Source organism: Carassius gibelio, chromosome B2, assembly GCF_023724105.1.
Source record: "Carassius gibelio isolate Cgi1373 ecotype wild population from Czech Republic chromosome B2, carGib1.2-hapl.c, whole genome shotgun sequence".
NCBI classification, from domain to species: Eukaryota; Metazoa; Chordata; class Actinopteri; order Cypriniformes; family Cyprinidae; genus Carassius; species Carassius gibelio.
Window position 1 is genome coordinate 13831314 of NC_068397.1, and position 23131 is coordinate 13854444.

At 38.2% G+C, this 23131-nt stretch overlaps 1 protein-coding gene across 3 annotated transcripts in view; it reads right to left on the minus strand.

Moving 5' to 3' along the window:
- Positions 1–22002, minus strand: part of LOC127950984 (rho GTPase-activating protein 29) — a 38898-nt gene extending 16896 nt beyond the window's left edge. The window contains exons 1-5 of one of the 3 annotated variants that reach the window (XM_052548474.1): positions 21861–22002; positions 19989–20339; positions 5354–5497; positions 1213–1309; positions 23–95 (exon numbers count right to left, since the gene is read on the minus strand). In XM_052548474.1, the coding sequence (XP_052404434.1) occupies positions 23–95; positions 1213–1309; positions 5354–5497; positions 19989–20259 (585 nt within the window). In that variant the 5' untranslated portion in view covers positions 20260–20339; positions 21861–22002. Of the gene's footprint in view, positions 1–22; positions 96–1212; positions 1310–1971; positions 2786–5353; positions 5498–19988; positions 20340–21860 lie in introns of those variants that run through there. The other 2 variants (XM_052548475.1, XM_052548476.1) reach the window with 2 other exon arrangements.
- Positions 22003–23131: the final 1129 nt, after the last annotated feature.

The window sequence follows — 23131 nt, forward strand, 5'->3', positions numbered from 1 at the left end:
TTTAAGGCAATGGATTACTTACTCGACTTCTTCTGGTTTGGGGGTACCCCAACCTGGAGCCACTGTCCACATCTCCCATAAGGAAGTCAGACACTCTGAAATGGCAAAGTAAGAAAAGTCACTGCTGGTACACTGCACATAACATAACTTACAATATTATAGTGCTAATTTTAATCGCAAATAGATCAAGAATGTGAGTAGTTTTAAAGGTTAGTTCATCCAAAAATACAAATTCTGTCATCATTTACTCACCCTCACTGACATTATTCCTAAACTCCGAACCACAAATTAAAGCCACGTTTCCACCGCTGGAACTTTACCCAGGAACTAGGGACTTTGGGCTGATACTCGGCATGTTTCCACCACAGGAACCAGGATCTAAATACATTTCCGGGTAAAAAATTGCCCCTCAGAAAGTCCCTTTTCGTGAGATACTACTTTTTCAAAGGTCCGGAACTTTCCGGGGCGGGACTTGGGCACTTAGCATGCTGTTTAGCTGAGTTCATGCTGCACTGTGATTTCAACCACCATTTATTCAGATCATTTTCAAAATATTACTATTATTGTGTCATGAAATGTAGTATTTCAGGCGAGAATGTAGTTGTTTAAAACTCAAATATGTATTTTATTTATAAAGACCTCATAAAGCACCTATTTAAAAATGTGTTTTGCCGATTTCGGAGCCAGTCAGCACGAGATCCACGAGATCAGCGGGAGCTTAGTGCTCATGTTTTCCGAACGAGAGCAGTTTCGACTCGGCTAGTCCTTCTGACATTTACTGCTACCTCTGATGTCTCTTTAGTGCTTAAACATAAAATATTATTAATTTGGGGTAAATCTAACAGGTGATCTTTGTTCTTTTTTCAATGTATCTATATGTTAAAATTAAAATAAAAAGTGTCAATGTTGTAGTTACATGTACTATCAATGGAGGGACAGAAATCTCTCTGATTTGTGTTTTGAGAATGAAAAAGACTTACAGGTTTGGAATGGTATGAGGGTGAGCAATTGAATTTTTTCATTTTGGATGAATAATCCCTTTAAGTAACGTTGCAACACAACTGTATTTCATCAGAATTAAGAGAGTGACAACAGGATGCACAGCTGACGTATTCTATTCAAATTGACCATGACAACTGAAAGTAAGTCTATACAGATGAAAAGCATTCACAATATACATATGACTACAGAAGAGAGGGCTATGGTACTCACACATTGCCAAAGGTGAATGCCAAAGTATCGATCGATTTGTGTATCTCGCCAAATATTGCGTCTTTGTTTTCTGTATTGACTTCCTCGACGTTCACGCCTGTGGGAAGTGATAAACCACATGAGAAGTGTAGCCAAATGGCACAAAGGTCTGCAGCACAATTTCAATTCTTTATATGATGGTGATCAGCAGCAGTGGTGTAGATCTCAATACTGTGTTTGTGGAAATATGAATCCCTCAACAGAGGACTATCGAGGACCGGTTCGTAACTACAACACTCGCTGATAATACAGAATTCATTCATTCCACATAATTTAAGATAAGTCAGACTCGTTCTGAACAATGACCAAGAAAGGGAACCTCTACAGCTCTTTCCTTAATAAGTGTCTGATGCTGCTTTGTTATCAGATCGTGCTTCCCTGAAGTACAAAAAAAAAAAAATGCTGAGTAGACTGCATGTAGATAAATCAACAGACGCCTTTCTTCAAAAACTAGCTTCATTGTTTCAAAAAGAGGCCAGATGACCCAGCATGCTGAAGCAAAGATTGTTATGTTTTGAGCTGAAAGAAGAGAAATTAACATCCTACTGATGTTAAATCTTCATTTGAAAAATCCGATATTTGACAGACAACAAGTAAAGTCTCTGAGAGGCTACGAAACTTGCATTTACCAAGAGCTTCCTGTCTGCGAGCTGAGCCTCCCCTTTACAGGAAACTCTCAAAACATTCAGAGGACGTTCAAACAACTTTCGCCCAACTTACCTTACCAAGTGAACTCCTTTAACTTGCAGTAATATCCAGGTTCGTTATGATAAAGCATAGATTAACGACAAGCAAAACTCATCCAGAGCTTCAGGAACTAATGCCACAGACTGGTACACAATGATTCAATGGAGCTTGACTTCCACTTTTTCTCCTCACATACAAGAAAAAGTGACGAGGCCATAAAAAAAGCAACATCATCTGTAGTTTCCAGTTCCGCATGGGCGATTTATTTTGGTTGGATGTCACGCAAAACACAGCGACTGTCCGTGGAATGGGAATCCCCACCCTCAACTGCCACCCATACTCACAGCTACGTAGTGAGCAGAGGAGACGGCACTGGAGACGAGAGCGTGAGAGGTGCGTAGCTCCTGGTGCATGCCTCTCTGTCTCTGAGTGCAGGTGGGTGGCTCAGTGGCCCCTGCAATGGAACGCTGACTTCTTCCTCAGGACATCCTGCAGTTCTACAACAATGCTTCCACTTCTGCCCCCTTCACAGCTCAAATACGGGAATGGCTACATGCAGAAAGCAGCTCTCTCATAGAAAAACCCTCGAAAGCATTTTCTGCATCTTTGGATTTTGACGTATCTGTCAATATGAACTGTTTTTCAGAAAATACAAAGTAACACATGCATGTATCACTTGATCAGGTGCAATGCGTCATAAGACGGGATAAAATACCTGCGATAACAGAGTCTCCTCTTTAGATCAGAAGCAAAGATCAAAATAGAGCGAGTCAGATGCCACTGACTCACTCTAGACAAGGGCGGGGGAAGAAAGAATTTAACTTGAGACACTTGACACTTTATTCTTCAGCAAAACTATGCAGCATTTTTTTAAAAGGGCACGGACTGAGCGTGAAAGGGGGGGGGGTGCATCTGATTTCCTGAAGTCCATAACATTCTATCAGTAGAAAGACGGACGGCTGACATGGACATGGAGTGTTAAAATTCAAGCATGAATGGGAAGCACATGCTGGAATGTCGGTCTTACAGGTAACTTGAGCTAGGTATCGAAGTTCTTTCTTCTCAGCTTCCCCATTCAAAAAAAAAAAAAAAAAAAAGGACGAACGTGAAGGCCTGAAGCAAATATAAGAAAAAGACAATGAGACTACTTTTCCTCTTTTAAAGACTTCCCTTTGACATGAAGAGTCTGGCCCTTTAAAGGACACATTAGCCGTGTTTCCACTATCGAGCTAGGACCGGGCGTGCTAGTGCGTGCCAGGGCCAGTCGCGTTTCCACTGTCACTTCCGGGGCTTGATCGTGCCTCGCCGGGGCTTCCTCGGGGCCAACGGCCAGGTTTTTTCGGCCCGACGAAAACCTTGGGCCAAAGCGGGCCAGCTGGGGCTAGAGGAGGGGTTACGAACAAAGGCGGAGTTTCTCAGCGTCTGGAGAGCGTCAGCGCGGATCATTTCAGAAAGATAACAGCTTTAACACCAGCATTAAAGACGTTTTAAAATAAGTTGAGCTTAAAACTCACTCTTAGTAAGCAGCAAGTGTTTGAAATAACTTGATCCGATGTGGATTATAATCATTAAACAAGGCAGAAATATTTATAAGCGATGTAAAAGATTATGCACGCCAAACATTAACGTTATATAGTAAACATGTTAAAAATGACCGCTTGGATAAATCAGACGTCAGCTTCTTATTCTCTATCACATTTATTAAGTAACATTGTATCTGTCGTTTCGTGAGTTTAGCTCCACGTTGCATATCATCAAAATATAATAATGATTTTTGTTTGGGAGCTTTTATAAAAATAGAGAGTCTGCGCTGAGGATCATTTCAAAAAGATAACCGCTTTAACATCAGCATTTAACACTTTTTTTTAAATAAGTCAGGCTCAAAACTCTCTTTCAGTCAGCAGTGAGTGTTTGAAATAACTTGATCCAATGTGGATTATAATCACTAAACAAGGCAGAAATATTTATAAGTGATGAAAAAGATATGCACGCTAAACATGTTACCATAGTAAACATTTTAAAATATGACCGCTTGAAGAAATTAGACGTCAGCTTCTTATTCTCTATCACAATCGTGTATTTATTAAGTAACTTATATTATCTGTCACAAGCCTCGTCTCGAGAGTTTTTCTCACGTTGCCTATCATAAAAGAATATAGCCAAACAATGTTTTTTGTTCGGGAGCTTCATTCTAAATGTGACGGCTGTGGCTAATAAGCAGAAACAGACTCGACTGAATAAGCAGGCTATTTTCATGAGCGTTAAAAATAAATAAATAAAATAGAAATAAGTGTATTTATGTGTGAATTATTTTGAGTCCTGATAAATTAAAACAATATGATCAATGTATCACTTATTCTATAGTTAAAACATCATGCTTTTGAATTTGAATATATAACAAAGCATGCAAACAAACTGCCGCTTTTATCATCTTCGTTTTGTGATCGTGCATGTTCCAGTGACTTATTTCTTAGTTTTCTGATAACTTCTCTTTGTTGGTGAAATAATGAGGTTGCATGACGTTGTTCTGAGAGGCGTGTAAGGGCGTGTTTTAGTGACGTGCAGCGGTGCTTCAAGCTCCACTGTGGAAACCCTGCGCTATTCTGGCCTCGGTGCTACTGGCCCGGGGCTATGAGCCCCGCCCGGCCCGCTTTAAGCCCTGGCTCGCACTGGCCCGACAGTGGAAATGCGGCTATTGGAGCTCAGAAGGGTCAATGGCCCTCTCGTGGCTAAGGATGATACTCTAGTGCCCACTTAAATCAATGCTGCCAAAATGAAAACACAATGTTGTAAACAGCTGGAAATGATGTCGATAACCAATAATAAAAAAAAACATTCCCTCTGTCCGTACAGCACAGAAATCATCTGCTCCCTCTTTCGCAGCTGCAATCTGGATCGCAGACTTCACTAATATACCACATGAACATTCCTGTGGGCTACCCTGTTATTTTAGACTATGCACTTTGTTTTATCAATTGTATAACCATGGAGTAATGTCTTTCTATTGATAATCCGGAAACTGTTTTTTACATGAATGCACTCTTGAAAATAAGATTAGATTATTCATAAACACATGAATAAAAAGTCTGCAATCAATATAAAAACACAACTTCACATTACTGTATATCGCAAAATGAGTTAAACCACTGATGCCATTTGTCCACCCAAACCACTGTATTGATGCATTATGCCTTATTAAGTATTATCTCCTTTTTTAAAGATTAATGCAACAGTCTTTAAACAAATGAAACATGTCTGTTTTACAGTTCTATGAATGTTTTGCCTTTTATCACTCCACACCATGTAACTGAAAACTATCAATACATACACAAACAATGGACTTTTTTTAAAAAGACAAGATCAATTCTAATTTGTTGATTCAAAAGTCGGGGGGAAGCTGAAGGAGGATGCTCACCTTTGACTTTGGCGATGACGGTACCTGCAGCACCAAGAATTTCTGACGAGTTCAGAGCCTGGTGTTTGCCAATGACAGTCTTTAGCACGTGTACCAGCTCTCCAAGTCGCTCGCTGACCATGTCCTGCGAGCACTCTTGGTTTTCTGTAAGTGACACACATACAGACAGAGACCACAATGTCATCAGCTCAACTTCCTCCGTGGGTTTTTGAAGATGCACAAATTTAAAACAATATGGGTGCAACGGCAACATAAAAATGTTTAGTCTATTTAAAGACCTCCTCATAGTGCACATGAAATAGCATGTGTGACATTGGTGCGTCCTAACAGCACACTTATTCTGTGACGGTGCAAGCCCCTGTGGTTAGAGACGACGAGCTGAGTATGAGGCTGTGCTTTGGCTGAGATGCATATGCAGCCGTGCAACCGAGAGATGGCTGACGGCAAGATAAGAAAAGAGATAAACATGGCAACAGCTATGTACGTCTATCCAGACGTGTGATAACAGATTTATTTATTTATTTATTGTATGAGAGTGACTGAGAGTGAGGTACTTCTTTACTGCTGACTGCACTGCATTACTGCTCAGCTGTCATGGGAATTAGAGAGTTTTGATTTGCTTCTTTCCCGCTTTTGCATTAAATTGATCAAAAGTGTCATTTATAATGTTACACAAGATTTACATTTCAAACAAATAAGGTTATTTGTAACTTTCTATTAGGCAAAGGATCCTGAAAAAAATATTAGTAAGCACTATATATATATATATATATATATATATATATATATATATATAATTATTATTTATATATTTTTTTTAGCACCAAATCAGCATATTAGAATGATTTCTGAAGGATCCTGTGACACTGAAGACTGGAGTAAAGGCTGCTGAAAATTCAGCTTTGACATCACAGGAATAAATGACATTTAAAAATATATTAAAATAGAAGTGAAGTAGTGAAGTTAAGTGACATACGGCCAATTATGGTGACCCATACTCAGAATTCGTGATCTGCTTTTAACCCATCCAAAGTGCACACACACAGAGCAGTGAACACACACACACACACACACATCCGGAGCAGAGCCATTTATGCCGCGGCGCCCGGGGAGCAGTTGGGGGTTCGGTGCCTCGCTCAAGGGCACCTCAGTCGTGTTATTGATGGTGTAGAGAGCGCCATACATTAACTCCCCCCACCTACAATTCCTGCCGGCCCAAGACTCGAACTCACAACCTTCGGATTATGAGTCTGACTCTCTAACCATTAGGCCATGACTTTCCACAGAGAATAGAGAAGTTATTTAATTGTTATATTAAATTGTAATAATATTTCATAACATAACTTTTTTTTTTTTACTGTAGTGGGAAATACCTGTGTCACTACTTCCATATTTAAAAATGCAAACAGCCATAAAATCAACATGAAACCTTGATCCACTTCTGTAATGCAAATTCAATTGAAACTGGATATTAAACAAGAAAAAATGCAGGGTGGGACTCTGTTTTATCCACTGGGAACAGAAAAGTGGGTTTTCCATATGAGAATGGAGCCAGACCGGATGCTAGCCACTGCAATGCCTAAAGAGCTAGATTTATCTTTTAACCTCATAATATTCTAATCATCAAATATCAAAAGTCCATGCAGCCTAAATAAAGGTCATCAGTAGAGTAAATAAAGCGATCAACTTTGATTTCATGGCGACTTTAAAGACTACCAAGTTTGATATAACTAAATGACAAAATATTCATAAACAAATGCTTTCAAACGATTAATCGCTTCCAAAATAAAAGTTTAGATTCATTAGGAATATATAAATACACAAACATTCTGTATATATTTAGAAAATATTTACATGTATATATTTATTTTCGTATAATTTATATTATAAAAATATATTTATTATATAAACAACATATTTTTCTGAAATATACACATGCATGTGTGTGTACTTCTATATACATAAATAATATACATACGATTAATCACGATTAATTGTTTGACAGCACTATTATTCACACAAAATTTGCTTAGTCTGAAAAAGGTGAATCATTTAGCATTTAAAACAAAAACCTAGCCATCAAATAACCCAAAAAGTTTCAAATATTAATTAACAAATTTTAACAAGTTTCCAAATGTTATTAGGCATGTCTTTCAAACTATAAATATTTAGACTCCATGTAAACAAATATTAGGATTAAAAATGTTTGTTTACTCCATGCGAACCCATAAACAAACCCCACAATCTGTGTTGTTTGCATTAGGATGAAGTGGACGGTCGTTTGGCTGTGTATAGCGGATGACTTCGTATCTAACTGAATGTTGTGAAGGGTTCAAAGAGTTTTGATAGCAGGAGCATCTGTTTTTTATCCTCTCTGTGCAGATGTACATCATGCCACAAGGATGAGACACAGTTTATGAGTGCACAGTTACAACATGGAAGGTATGTGTGTGTTTGGCGGCAGAGACAGAGGATCACTTCTCCCACTATGAAAATGAAAGAAAAGAATAGGAAGCACAAACTGTTGACAGTATAGCTTCTTCAGTTTATAATTCTGTTTTTACCACCCTTAATTACCCTCAGCATGAAAACACTTTGAAAAACACACACGAGTAAGAATATCAGCAGGGAAACAAAGTCATGACCCTCAGTGTGGTGCCAAAATGATTAGTGATGGGCTGTTTATTGCCTCATCACCTCTGCCGTGAATCTCCGTTATCTCTCCTCAATTCCATGAATCCTTGTGCATGTTCTATGAAACCGCCTGTGCCTGTGGCATTAAGACTTCTGTTTTCACATCAAGTCATATAATGATTAACTATTATGATTAAGTACTTCTGTCCATTAAATCTTCACTGTGGGCGGGGCTACCCTGGATCATGCTGCAAAAATCAAAACGGAGCAATCGACAAAACGCATCATCTCTTGGAAAAAAAAATCTAATTAACATGAAGAAAGCTTTTATACCCCAGGAGGAAAATGCTTTGTTTTTGTTGGAAAATTTTTTTTAATTCTGCAGAAATAAAATGAGCTTAAGGCATAACAAAATTGACCAAAAAATATTTAATAAACAAACATGTTATGGCCCATATATTTACAACATTTATAAAATGAATCACCATTACAAATTACAGATACAAATTACCATTCTTTGAAATATGCTAACGTGTTTTCGGAGTTCTACCGGCACAGCTAACATCATATCCCACAGAAACTGCTAAACTTAGAGAGATAGTTCACCGAAAAAATCTAAATCTGTCATTAATTACCCTCATGTTGTTCCAAACCCGTAAGACGTTTGTTCATCTTCGTAACACAAATTAAGATATTTTTGATCTATTTCATCCAAGACTTTATCTTGTGATTTTGGGCAAGAGACCAGTATTCACAAAAGCCAAATCTTAAACTCATGTATTGAGCTCACTAAAAGATCCTCCATAATCACATAACACAATGACCTCCATCCTCCACCTGGGCGACCAGGTGCACGTCTTCGACCCGTCAGGATAAGAGGATTCCAGGGCGGTAAGAGGAGAGGAGAGGAGGCTCTAGCCCCAGGGAAACTCAAGAGTGTCCTCTCTCCTCTCTGACTTTGAAGTGTCACTCAGACAAAAAAAATCCTCCATCAGAAGCCCCCACCCCAGCTCAGGCCTTCCCCTCACTGACCTCCTAATTACTGGTGAGGGGTCAAGCAGCAGGTCTCAGACCAAAATACATCCTCTTAATGACATGGACTGATTCAACCCCTAAAAGACTGATGGAATGTTGCGTCCGCCCAATGGGAGCCCACCACACAGGGGACTATGTCATGTGTCAGAGCTGATTGGGGTCCCGGGACGTCTTAATGCCAGTGTTCTCCAAACCCTGCTCTCACTCTTTTATGAATAATGCATCATCTAGGCCGCCAGACACTTCAGTGTTGTCAAAACAAAGGGATCTTAAAAAGCATGCATGAAAACTGCTCAGGGGGAACTGAGGGGCATTGTTTCGGTGGGGATACCGCCAGAGAGGCACAAATGCATTGTTCGAGACAAGCCCCCTGCTGATGGACCTCCGCCCTGGGTCTATTTCACTCCGGGAGCTCCAGCAGCGAGTCGCCGTCCCTCCCACGCTTCACGCTCAGTCTCTTCATGTTTTTCTCTTGTGCTTTTCGCCTGCCCTGAGCCCCTTTCACACTGCACGTCGGACCCGCAATATTCCCGTAACATTGCCTGGTCGCCTTCTGTGTGAAAGCAACCACGTCCCGGAATTGATTACCGAATCGAACCCGGGTTGGGGACATAGTAACATTGCGGTAATCGATCCGGAACGAGCGCTGTGTGAACAAAAGCCAGATCTAATTCCGTATCGAAGTGATGACGCGCGTTATCGCGTGAATCTTTTATCGGCTGTTTTGAAGGAAGATCAACATTCGCGACGAAAACATATGTGCAAACTGTAATGAAGCAGAGATCAGTTAGTTCCTCACTTTAAGAAGGAACACTTTACCCCTGTATTTGCCAGAATGGCAGTGTGAAAGGGGCTCTGGTGTCTCTGATCAGAGCCGTTTAACAATCTCACCCGAGTGCCAACAAGCCTCACACTGCAGTGTGAGAACGAAGACTGCTAACGCCCCTATCCCACATCTCGGTCCCATCGGCAAAAATGTCAACATAGTTTCTCATGAACACACACACACACACATGCTGACTGGTCTGACACATTTTTAAGATCTCAGCAAGTTAAACTGAATGATGGATGTCTTCAAATTAAAGCTGTGAACAATATGTCCTTACATCACAGGGACAAAATGCAACAGGATGTTATTAAATTACAGACTTGAAGATCCATCAAATTAATGACACACTGATCACATGACTCTGCTTAAGGTCTCTCTGAACTGTGAACAATGAAATCCCAAAAATGTTTGTGTCTTCACATCATTATGATCAATCAGTCTCTATTGAACTGACACAACTGCACACTTTTCTGATTCGAAACATACTTACGGTACATACTAAATTAACAAATGAATATACATTCAACATAAAGGAAGTATAATATTGTATTAGTTCATATAAAAATAAACATAAACATCCATTATTATTTATTACCTGGACGTTGAACTGAAAGAAGCAACTAAATCACACATTTTCTGATAATAGTCACATTTATTCCCCAAATTGATATGGAATTAACATAACAAATAGAATAACATTGAAGCTAACATAAAAAAAAATTATAATTCATATAATAATATACATATAATTTGTTTAATGCCATTTTCTATTCTAGCAACAGAAAACACAGATAAGGCCTTAACTGTCCACATTAAATACAGAAATGAATTTCCCAATCCTTTCACGCTAATGATATTTTGTGCTAGTCAATTAAACATCAGCTACAGGTTACAAGGCTGCTACTGCCAGGAATGAAAACATCACATTTTCCTGAGAAATGGTTGTACGTTGTTCCAGCATACTTTCCAAATGTTTCCAAGAAAATTAGCTATTTGACATAATGTCATGACACACATCAAAGATTTTACACACCACTGCTGGCATTTCCTCTGTTGCTATTGCTAACAACAGGTAATCAGTAGGCACGTCTCGACCTGCCTTAGCTGCGCTTTGCACAAGGCGGCAGACGAGTTTAGCGACACTCTGTTGTGATTCACCGGTGAGAAAGAGACTCAGGGTTTATCATTGTGCCTGTCAGCCTTTCTCACACCATACTTCTCTTTTACGGGAACAGAAAGAGCATTCTTTGAAGTGCAGGAAATTAGCAAAGACTGGAGTGTCCCATTAGCATGTTAAGGTGAACAAACACAGCACTCAGTCTTAAACAGTAAGTAAAATTTTGTTATTTTCCAATTCAGTTGCATATTTGATCTAGCCAAACCAACATAATCTCTATCGAGAGGCCTCATCTGATGTGTATCTTCCCAAAACACACTCTTCATCCAGCACTAATGATGGCCCTGTCCTTTGCTAGGTATTCATGGGCCAACTGGCACATCCCCATGACCAATCTGCTGAACTGCAGCTGTAAATCCACACCTCAGGAAATGCTACCCAACCACAGACCCACACAAAAACATCCCTCACCTTCAGTGGGAAAGTTACTGGCCAACAAATCTCTCTTCTGCACTTCACAAGCGCAGAGAGACATTATATCGGCTTCGCCAATGGTGCCACCCGCAAAACTCGTGGTGGGTGTCTTTTTTTTCGACACTTTTTCCATTTAGAGCATTTTACAATATGCCAAAGAGGCCTCTGTACCTAGACCTCCAACGGCCTGGTGCATTCATGAAACAATTCATCCACCAGGCCCAGCTATGAGAAAACACTCTTTTATACCTGAAGCCTTGATTTGTTTTACATCTAATGCAATAGAAATAAATGAAATCCACCAGCTGACTAGCCGTTTAAATTTTATAAATCACATTTTTAAGATCTGTACAAATAAAATTAATATTGTATGATAATTATAAAGAACAAACCAATACAGTATTTAAAAAAAAAAAAAATACATAAGCCAAAAATCATTTTTTTCATCTATTACTCAGATGTGTCACAACTGATCTGACCGATTAGTTGTTAATGCAATTATATCACTCTCTTATGCTGAGTTCACACTGCAAGATTTTAGCCCTGATTTTCAATTGACGACAGGTTTTGTGAAATCGGAGGCAAACCGGTGCTCATTCACGTAAGTGACAATCACGCAGTGTGAGTTATCAAAGACATGTCTGGACATGTCGGCGATTAAAAATCCTGCTGTGTGAAATTAGACTGAAACATTAACGGCGATGACCTACTGCTAATGAGAGCGCAAGATGCAGGGCAGCGGGAAGTTTGGGGAGGACTTTTTTGTGTTTTATTTAATTCTTCTTCTTATTATTATCCAATTAGACATGTACAAACAATGTGGCAATATCAGTACTTTTTTTTTGTTGTAATCAAATTGAATCGCAAGCTTGTGAATGAGAATCAAACAGAATCATGAAATCTGTGTTAAAACTCAGCCCTTATATATATATATATATAGAGAGAGAGAGAGAGAGAGAGAGAGAGAGAGAGAGAGAGAGAGAGAGAGTGCCCTCCATTAGGGCTGTGTAGGGCTTTCAATCTTTGGTTAGGCAGCGATTCGATTCACATGTCTTCGATTTGATTTGAATTTATAGGAATAAGATTTATAGGATTTGATTTGATTCGATTATAACTAGTGTTGGGCGATATGGTCATTTTTAATGAGGTGCTGAAAATAGCTAGGCAGTTTGATAGCCGAATTATATAAAAAAAAAAAATTTGTTATTATTATTATAATCTAATACATTAATAGGAAAATGAGCCTGATATCGTCTTGATTATCGACAGAGAAATCTGCTTATGTCAATATCTCTGACTATCATCGATACACGATACTATCATGAAAATGTAAGGCAAGATTTTAAAAAAGAGCTAACATTTTGTCACACCACGGGCGTAGCCATCATTTCAAAAGTGACAGAAATGTCAAATATAATAATTTTATGTATGTAGCCTATGTATTATCATAATTATTAAAATTTGTATTTTTTTTTTACAAGGAATTATCTTCTTTTTTATTACTTTTAATTTGCTGTAAGAAATCAGATATAATGCTGGACAATAATCAATAATTTGTAATCGATAATTTTTTTTCCTAATGCCAATTTTATGATTGTTTTATATACTACATTTAATAAGCTATTATTCTAATTTTCTGCACAGAATCAGGTACAAAATATACTTTATAGTTTCTGAACTGTAATAAATTATGTCAATTAGTACGGCATCATTAATAAATTATTATAATTTTTTAAAATAAATTAAATGTTTTTTTTTCTTAATGCTTCATCAGTTCATTCTGCTTTTATTCAGTTTAGCTGCAGATAAAGCCTGGACCGTCTATGAGAGCGAGATCACTTCTCTTTCAGTGTGAAAACTTCTTTATCTTATTTTCACCAAATAAAATCCTATATTTGTTATTTAACTTTTCCAATCCATCAGCGAATGATGATTCTGAGAGAAAATGTCAGATGTCTGTTTGCTAAAGCAACGAATACTACTTCCATGCATCTGATTATCAGATAAACCCTGCACTTTTATTTCAAGGTCATTGTTAATGCTGTGGTTATTTTAACAGTTTCCTTCGTACATTCGGTTCTTCAACATTGTTAAAACACATTTATCATTCAATGGAACTGTGTGTATGATTTAGACACTTACATTTCTGCTCCGTCCATGCTATAAATACGCAGCTTTCAACTGCTCAGGTAATGCCGTCGGTAAGAAGCAGAGAGCCATTGAAAAACTATAGAAAAGTACAGCTACGTCACTTTAGTATTACTGGCTACGAGTCTGAACTAACAGAGCGCGAGCGCAATTCTGTGACAGTCTCGGGTGGTAATAGTAGAGCGCGTGAAGGAGAGAAGCAAGGCACGAACACTATTCAAGGTCTCCATTAATTCGTGCTTGTAGTACTTTAATGTGTATATATTTTGAAAGCATTGAATCGCTATAGAAATCGCGATTCATTTGATTCGTAACGTTTTAAATCGATTACTGTCCGAGATCGGTGATTCACGATTCAAAAATCATGTTTCAAAATCGATGCACATTCATCGTCAGAGTTTGTAATCAGAATTTTTTTCAATAAATATACTGTCATTAAAATATGTTAATATAAAAAATATATTTTAAAAAACAGAAACAAAATTGTTTTAATAAGTAAAGATTCTGAAAGTATTGAAGGAAATCCAATAATAATTGAATATATATTAACAGTAGTAACAAAAATTGATATTGTATTACATGGTATGATTAACATAATGTTTTTAAATATGATGGTTTAATTTTAAACATGGTGATTGTCTTTGTAATATGGACACCCAACATAATATATGATATTTATCATCTGAATCTAAGCATGTCATGTCAACAAATGGAAAAGTCAGCCAGTAGTAACCTGCAGTAATTGTCATGTTAATTACTTTGCCTTTAGCCCCAACAGCAGAGGTGCTTTTGACATATTCTTTCGTTATTTAAAAACTGTTGCTTTAATTATCTCAAACAAAACTTTATGAAAATCATAAAGAAAGCAGAAACTCCCCAAAAGATTTGTAGGATTCTAAAAAGATTAATCGCATTCTTCTTTTTCATCACTTTGAGGGCTTTTGTAGACAAGCTTATCATGAAATGCACAAAACGTTGGTTTCACTTTCAAGTACTTAGATTCAAAAACTTTCCCAGCAGAAGTAGGCTGTTACGAAATCATGGAAGGACTTACAGGCTACAATATCTGTGTGATCTTGAGTTATTTGCTTATCACTTCTTGCGTGCATTTGGTTATGAAACATAGTTTGCGGACCACACAGGGTTGTCAGCAATTCTTCCTATTGTAAAGTCATGTGACGTGTAACCTCCTGTCGCTGATCTACTGTGCATCGTGAACACAACAGCAACTAAATGATACCCCAGATAGTCATTAAGTGTGAAAACAACTATGATCCGACTATTTGGAAAATCCTGCAGTGTGAACTCCGCATAAGTGAAACTCACAAGGTACAAAAACACATCTAGACTCAATTACAAATGTTGATACTGTCTCTCTGCACCATAGTGTCACACACAAGGCTTGTGGTCTTGGGGAAACCCATATATTACTGTCAAGAGAGTCATACTTTGAGTACCAGTGATAGTACTCCTGCATCTAAATGTGGTCGTCACTCCCAAAACTTGCAGCGTGTACGTGGCCTGTGTGTACAATCTTTGAGAGCCATAATAAGATCTTTACGACTGGAGGAAAATAGATCTACTGGAAGACTATTTTTTTAACCATGTATAAAAAAAGAGAAAGACTTGAGCTAATTTTAAACTAGAGATCGTTTTGCTTCTGTGTTGATACCTAAGGGATGAGAAAGTCTGTAAAAATAAAATCAATCCTTTGGTCTCAATTGACAGGTTCACAAGTAAATAAAATAAAAAATAAAACAGGGAAAAATCGTAGATTGCTTGATATTTTGTATGCCTAGTTCAGTTAGTTGTAGGGCTGTCACTTTTGTGAAAAAATCATTTTCGATTTTTAAGACATAAGTGTTCATTGAATCGATTGTAAAATTGATGTTCCATGTCTAAAAAAAGACGTTTCCTTTTTCAACGTCAAATAACGGACGAACGTAAAGAGAGCGCTTGGAAACGCACAAGTCAGCAATATTTCTTATTTATTGGCATGAAGTTTCGTGCAGAATAACAGCAACAGGAGTGCAACATTCTTGAAAAAATATATATTCAGAGGGGACGGCTGCCATAACAAAAGAAAAACATCACTGCAGGCTTCAACCCGGCTGCATTTATGATTTAGGCAATTCAAAAATCTCCAAGATTATTTTAAATAATGATTCAATCCATTTCAAACAACTGTTCAAAAAATGAAACTTTAAATGGACTTGGGAGCAGGCCACGTGTGATTTTTTTATTTAAAGTAACCAACAAGGCACTAGGCAGGCATGAAACGCGCAAAAAGCTAGGGCCATTACAAATTTATTGGACAGGAAAACAAGTCGATCAACATTTTCGGTGTCCAGACCAGAGCAGAGCGTTTTTTATTCACTATATATGTCCAGCTGCTGAGAAGACGCGCTCCGACCGCACTGATGTCCCAGGGACACTCAGGTACAGCTGCGCAAGATGGGGGTATTACTGACAATTTTCCACCACAAAAGTCAGTCGCTGTCAGCTTGCAATGGTGGCTCCTTTTCATACCTCAGCATCTCCTGTAACTAGATGCACGAATGAGGTGAATTCACGTCTACCGCGTCTCGAGACCTCAATACAGGCGTAAATGCGCCTTTACATTGACTTATCATTGAAATTATTCTCGCCAGATGCTCTGTTCGCGTTTTGTGTGAAAGCAGCATAAGAGGACGCTTTCGACGCCACTGGGTCTTATAGGCGTGTAACATTTCTGGTATTTTCTGTCTAGCTTTCGCAACGCATACTGCACTCTCGGAATTCTTTATGTTCTTTTTCTGCTTGGTTGTGAATTTTGTTACATCTATATTTTTTAGTTGTTTAATTATTTTAAAATTAATATTGTACATATTTGGTTAAAATCAATTCCCTATTTTCATTTTCGAAACTTTTTTTGGTTGGTCCGATCGATTGTGCAATCGATTTTCGAACTAAAAGTGACAGCCCTAGTTAGTTGTGAAAATGACCCAACTGCGATCTAGCCTATACAATGTGCAGTGAGATTTTGGTTCAACCTTGTTTGGTCACTAGAAATTCTTCATACTTCAATTTGTGTTATGTAATAATTTTGATGACTTTATTAACATTCTAAACTGCAGAACTAGCGATGTCTGAATTTGTCACTGGTAGTGAAGTACACTTTAAACAAGTAGCGTCAAAACAAACTAAAAGTCCATTTCTCCTTGAATCAATTCTGTACATTTATAAAAAAGACAAACACTCAGTGCTGCTATCTGAAGTACACTAAATCAATCTTCAGACCCAGTGCATGGAAGAATGAAAGATTCTCACAGCACTTTTCAACCTCAGAGCACTTAAGAGAAACTCGTCTTCACAACAGAACAGCACATTCTTGAGCGTCATTTGCTCTGGACGTGCTTCTCTAAAATCACAGAGGGAATTATTTGATATTTAGCCCTTCCAGTAAAAACATCCCACCCTTCTGAATGTCCAACTGTCACGGAAGTTCAACATTACACTAAAAACATCTGAGTGATTCAAAGGATTCAAAGAAAAATCACACTAGGCTTGGCTTTCTGATGCGTTCTGACAAAAGAAACAACAAAAAGGGACGTTTAACTAGATGTCTATCTGAAAGAAGGAAGGTACAAAACCATTTAACCATTTAAAAACAATTTGACTATGACAACTTTGAACTTCTTAAAAATTCCCTAGCTGCCAGAAAGTCAAACAACCACAACAGAGGTGAAAGGTGCCTTTGAAAACATTCTGAAATTTCGACGAGGAAGAGTCATTTTTCGTGTGTTGCACACCTAACAACAGTCAATCGAAGGCACCATAGCAACAAGTGAACATTTGTTCTGAAGGAATGCAGGTTGTGCAGGAGGAGGGGGCTCCATGACGGAGGAGGAATCACAGACGAGAAGAGTTTGGTAGCGCCGATCAAAGTGATGACGAGCCAAGTTCATAGTCATCAACATAAACACCAACAAAATAAAGTACTGTGACTGCAGTTTTCTAGTCACTTTACAACACACTAGCTTTCTAGTTTAAATGAACCACATTGTGGCTTCAGAATTCTCGAATGTGACGTGCATTCAGACTGCAGAGCAAATGAGCACGAAGATGAGTTCCTGTAGCATTCTTCCTGGCTAGCTAGTAGATAGCAGTGATGATCAATCTCGGTGCAGACAGGGTGAATCCAGACATTTAGAGGGTCAGTGAGCATCTCCAGCACTGAGAAGGAAGAGAGGGGAGGTCAAAAGCATTTGCTTGTAGGAAGTGTCACCGGGCCGCCTGACAGAGAGTGGTGTGGAGAATCTCACTCATCAATACTTAACCAAACAGTTGAAATAAAAGCAGCCGGAATCCCATTTGCACAGACAGAACAGACAGCTGTTCATATTCCTTCAAATATGCACCAAATCTTTTTCTAGGTTTCATTCGTTTTCCTGGTATTTGTGTTTTTGTTGTGGCCACCTGCCACATTTCCACAGTACTGGTGCAAAAGTTTTTTCATTTTTTTATTCTCTATTACCATCCTCAGGTAATGCTTTTGCAAAACATATAAAAGAATGTCATGCTAATTAAGCAATTTGAATTTGTGCAATTTCTTGTGAGAAATAGAGGAAGTGTCTTTACAGTGTAGTGAGCTAGTGAGCTATTATCTGTCTGTCCAAGTCATCATGACACAAAACAACTAAATATTTGAGACTGCAGTCTGATTAAAGTGTACATGCTGGATGAAGTCAAGTTACTGTTAGTTTATCTACACTACAGTTCAAAAGTTGGAGTCGGTAAGATTTTGTTTCATGTTTTTGAAAGAAGACTTTAATGCTCACACTGCTGCATTTATATGATGGCTATTAAGTAAAACAATAATAGTGTGAACTACTGTAATTTAAAATACATTTTAACGTGCATAGTTTCAAAGCTGAATTTTCAGCAGCCATTGCTCCAGTCTTCAGTGTCACATGGATATTCAGAAAATCATTGTATTATAATATATGTTTCAAAAAAGTGTTTTCAGAATTCTTTAATGAAGCCGGGCTCACATTACAGGACTTTTAGCCCAATTTAGCCCTGTTTTCCCCCTCCTGAGAATCATAGCAAAAATCTTGTTGAGTACCTCAATCGGTCACGATGTTTGCCGTGGATTATTAAGTTATGCGAGCCGTTCACTGATCAAACTTTGCACTTACTGATCTGCTCACACACAAATCGGGGCTACCCCCATTAATATCAAACATGTTTGATCTTTAACCCTTGGAGTCTAAGGGTATTTTTGGGGCCTGGAGAAGTTTTGTCATGCCCTGACATTTGTGCTTTTTTCAGTTTCTAATACACATCTAAATGGCTGAAGTCTAATCTCACTGTAATCAGCACAAACATGGCCATAATAATATGTGAGCAGCATGATAAAAAAATGTTATGCGTTGTTAGTGAAAAACTAAAAATGTTAAAACACTTGAATAAGGCAATAAAACACATACAGAACATTGGTCCCGGGATTTTTGAGAGCTGGAGCTTGTAGCCTAGAATTTTTCTTTCTAAATTATGTGAAAACCATCTTGTTTACTCACTTACAGAAAACAATATATTGATTTAAATTTTCTAAGACACTTTTTTAAATCGGGATGCTGATGGCTATATGATTAGGTCAGTACATTCACAATAGCCAATGTGCAACCCCAAATCAGCCGCTGTACGGCTCCATTGCACATAAACATATTTAAGACAAAAATAGCAAATATATTGCTACCACACTTGTTTTGCAGCTGACCCCCATTTTAAGTGGTGAAATGCTTCTTGCAAAGAAAAAAAAGCAATATTTCCCTGCTGGGGGTAGGACAGTTTGGCTATTCTTAGATGGGAAAGTATTTAAATTATGTATATACCACAAACCATAATTGGCCACTATCTATACTCTAGAGCTCGGTCATAAATGCTGTATTTACTCTGAAAGAATCTTTCATCATAGCAACTGTTTCTCTAAAAGAATCTAACAGGAACATAATAATCTAGCTGTTTCCAATAATGCAGAACAGGAACACATAGTTCTCCAAAAAGTACCTTGAAAAAGCAAACAGAAATAACCAACAAAAGGCTCAGTGTATCTTGTGCAGTCATATCTATTGGAGATGGGGGGGGGGGGGGTGTATACCATAAGGAGGCAAATTTCAGAGATGCCTTGTGCAGCAGAAAAGAAACACTCTCAGCCGGACAGCCAGGAGTTTACCAGTGGCATCCTGACAGACGTGGCACTCCTCCAGTGATGGGAATCAGAAACACTAACACAACCTACAAACCTGCCACATCAGCATGGACTGACCCATATGCACATTTAAAAAACGATCCCACAAGATCAACCGCAGCTGCAACAAAGCACTTTTAGAAGCAAACGTTAAGTAGAACCTCACCTTTGGAGTGAAAAGCCTCCTTTAGGCTCAGAAGCACATCAGAAAACGTACGCACATCATTGACCAGCTGCATGATGGAGTCAGGGTCCCCTCCAGGGAAGCTGGTGGTGTGATCCAGGCCCGTAGCGTTGAAAGGGTTGGTCTTAGAGCTGCGGCCCATTTCTAGCGTTTTGTTGGACCCGGGGGACAGGGAGACAGGGATGTTGGACTGGGAGAGACGAGCACCGCTTATCAAGCGCTTATTCCCGCTGTTGCTGCCCTGACGGAACATTCCAGCAGCAGCTTCTGCCGACAGAGAGCCACCTCAGCCGCTGATCCAAGCACCCTCCTGCAGGTGGAAAGCTGAAGGCACTGCAAGACAAAATTATGATGAATTAATGATCAATTCAAACAGCATAAGAGCAAAAGACCAGAGGTTTCATTTGTAAACAAACAGTGATATATTAGCAATTACAGTAGAAGCCCGGGGTAGGTAAAAAAAAAAGAATAATAAAATAACGGAATTAATCCTTTCATTCAGCAAGGTTACATTAGATATTAATATATATATATTTAAATTTCAAATTTAAACTTTCCATTGAACAAAAAATCTTTAAAAAACTATTTTGAACATTAATAATAAGAAGAAATATTTATTGAGCAGCGAATCTGAATAATATCTGAAGGATCACGTGACATTGACGACTGAAGTGATGTCTGCTGAAAATTTAGCAATAATTTGCATTTAACATGCATGTAACGGATTAAATAAATGCAGCCTTGATGAACATAAGAGTTTTTTTTTCCAGAATCCTTAAACAAATCATGTTTATAATTGATGTTGGATTAACTTAATGAGTGTGACAAAAAGTTTGCACGCTTGCTTTTTAGTTGGCATCTGCATATACTTTCACACAAGTTTCTGCCATTATAAATCTCAATTTGTTCCTCACTTTTGATGTAGAATGAAATCCACGCTTTTAGAATGTGGGTTCAATTCCAACAAGGGTGATCTATTTAACCTTAGTTGTACCAGATGGATTAGGTCTGTGTTTAAGTGAATTTTGATTTGGTTTGGATATAAAACATCACCTAAATGACACATTTCTCCTCATTTACATACTGGAAGGATCATATTGAAATGTTATATATAACGTTACTCATCAAAATATCAGAGTTACCTTTCTAAGCAAACAGGAACTTTATTTTAAAACCAGTTTCCACAGCCACCAAAAGGTCAAAGCTTTGCATTATCATTATGATGATCTAGGGACAACTACAACTCAAGTACTCAGTCTAGCTGATCAGTTATCTACGGATGCATCATCCATTCATGTATTTCTTGCAGTCAGGACTGTTTTCTTGTGCGCTATGATTACGTGACTGTCTACAGGTGACGCATGTCTCGAGAATGCGAGAAATGCACCGATCGTATCATTTAACAGGGGCTTGACAACTGTCACTCAAACCTAACCCACTCGCCTGTGTTCAATGCTACCTGCTTCGTGATGAAATGGACAGGAAAAACACGGACACGAGGTGGAACATGACCAATAATAGATTTACGTCCAAATTAAATGCACTGCTTTGGCTTGACAAGCTTGGCTCTTTAACGGAGCATAAAATAAGCATTCAAACACACTCATGAATTAGTAAAAAACTGTATTTTGATTAACGTTAAGTGTATACTTTTCTGACTGTTAGGGAGCACATATGATGTTACAAACCGAGTTTAATAACTAATAAGTTAACGTTACCTCTCAATACTGTAACTGTTCTCCACTTCTTAGCTGCTTTAAGTTACACTTTAGCGCTGCTAGCTAACTAATTCACATTTAAAAATCTTTTAACATCTATTTTATGTTTAGAGCATCTAAAACGAGTGGTACTTACGTGAGTAGTTCTTGAAGAGCATCATACTGCAGAATTATTTAGGTTAATCCTTTGTACATCCATAAAACATTCTCAAAGAGACGCTTGCAGACGGACCGCTCTTCGCGTCACAACTGACGAGAGAAAAACTTACTGACTGACTCGAAACTTGAACACGTGACCTCAAAGCATACTTCCTATTGGCTGGTGGAGTGCGGCAAAACATGCCGCTTGTTTTCCTCGTCAAAATGACATGTGCTGCTCTGAGACTGGAGAAATGTAGCCAACAGTAGAAATAAAGGTGCTATGTTTCCTTTAGTGATAATAGTGAGTGAGATGTTGATCACATAGAAATTGCCAATCTTTTTTTTTTTTTTCAAGCATTTTTACTTTCTCGAAAAAACTCGTTCTGTATGGTTTATAAGAATTTTGAAAAATGGGGACATGGGTTATGTCATCTTAAGTCACCCTCTCCTTGTAATACCTTTGTCATACCCATGTCATTATACAAAATTGTGTCCTGATATGTCACAACACTTTTTGCAAAACACATCATGCAATTCTTTATGTAAAAAAAAAAAAAATCAGGAATTTCGGACAGGAACCACTTTGGCAAGTTTTTTGAGTCTATTAAACACAATTTATCTTTGGCGGTATGGTTCCTTATTGGGCTTCTTACTCCCGAAATATTTGAACATACAGGAGCTTTAACATTAATCCCCCGGAACAATCAGTTTAGAAATACATGACAGTTAATTCTCTTAGTAATGTCTTTTAAGCAAACAGTGATAATCATGTAGATGTGGCAGTGGGACGTCTATTCTGTAGCCTGGTTATGAAGATGAGTGTCTCTCAGCAGTGAGGTCCATGTTCGCTAAGATTTGAAAGCCTTAGTGATCTGAAACAAAGAAGGTGCACGGTAATATGCTCATGCTTATAATGGGGAGGGAGGGAGGGTTGTGAGCCGTTGAGCATACTTACTGAGCAGTGGTGCCACATATATGTGTCCTGTGTCTAATAGGAGAGTGGTAGTGATTGGAGCGTTTTGACAGCTGACCGAATCAGCTGGTCGCAGCCTATGCCTCGGTGGCATGAATGAACTAATGCTGCGTCCAACTTTTTTGTTTTATGGCAAAGGTGTTTGCAAATGTTTGCTTTTGAGATGTGTTTGTGATTTTTTGAATGCAGTGCATTTTTCATTTGTGTGTGCAATTCTTGGATTTGTGTGTAAAGTTTTGTAGAAAAAAAAGAGGTAAAGTCTTGAAAATGTATGTAAAAAAACTGTAAATGTT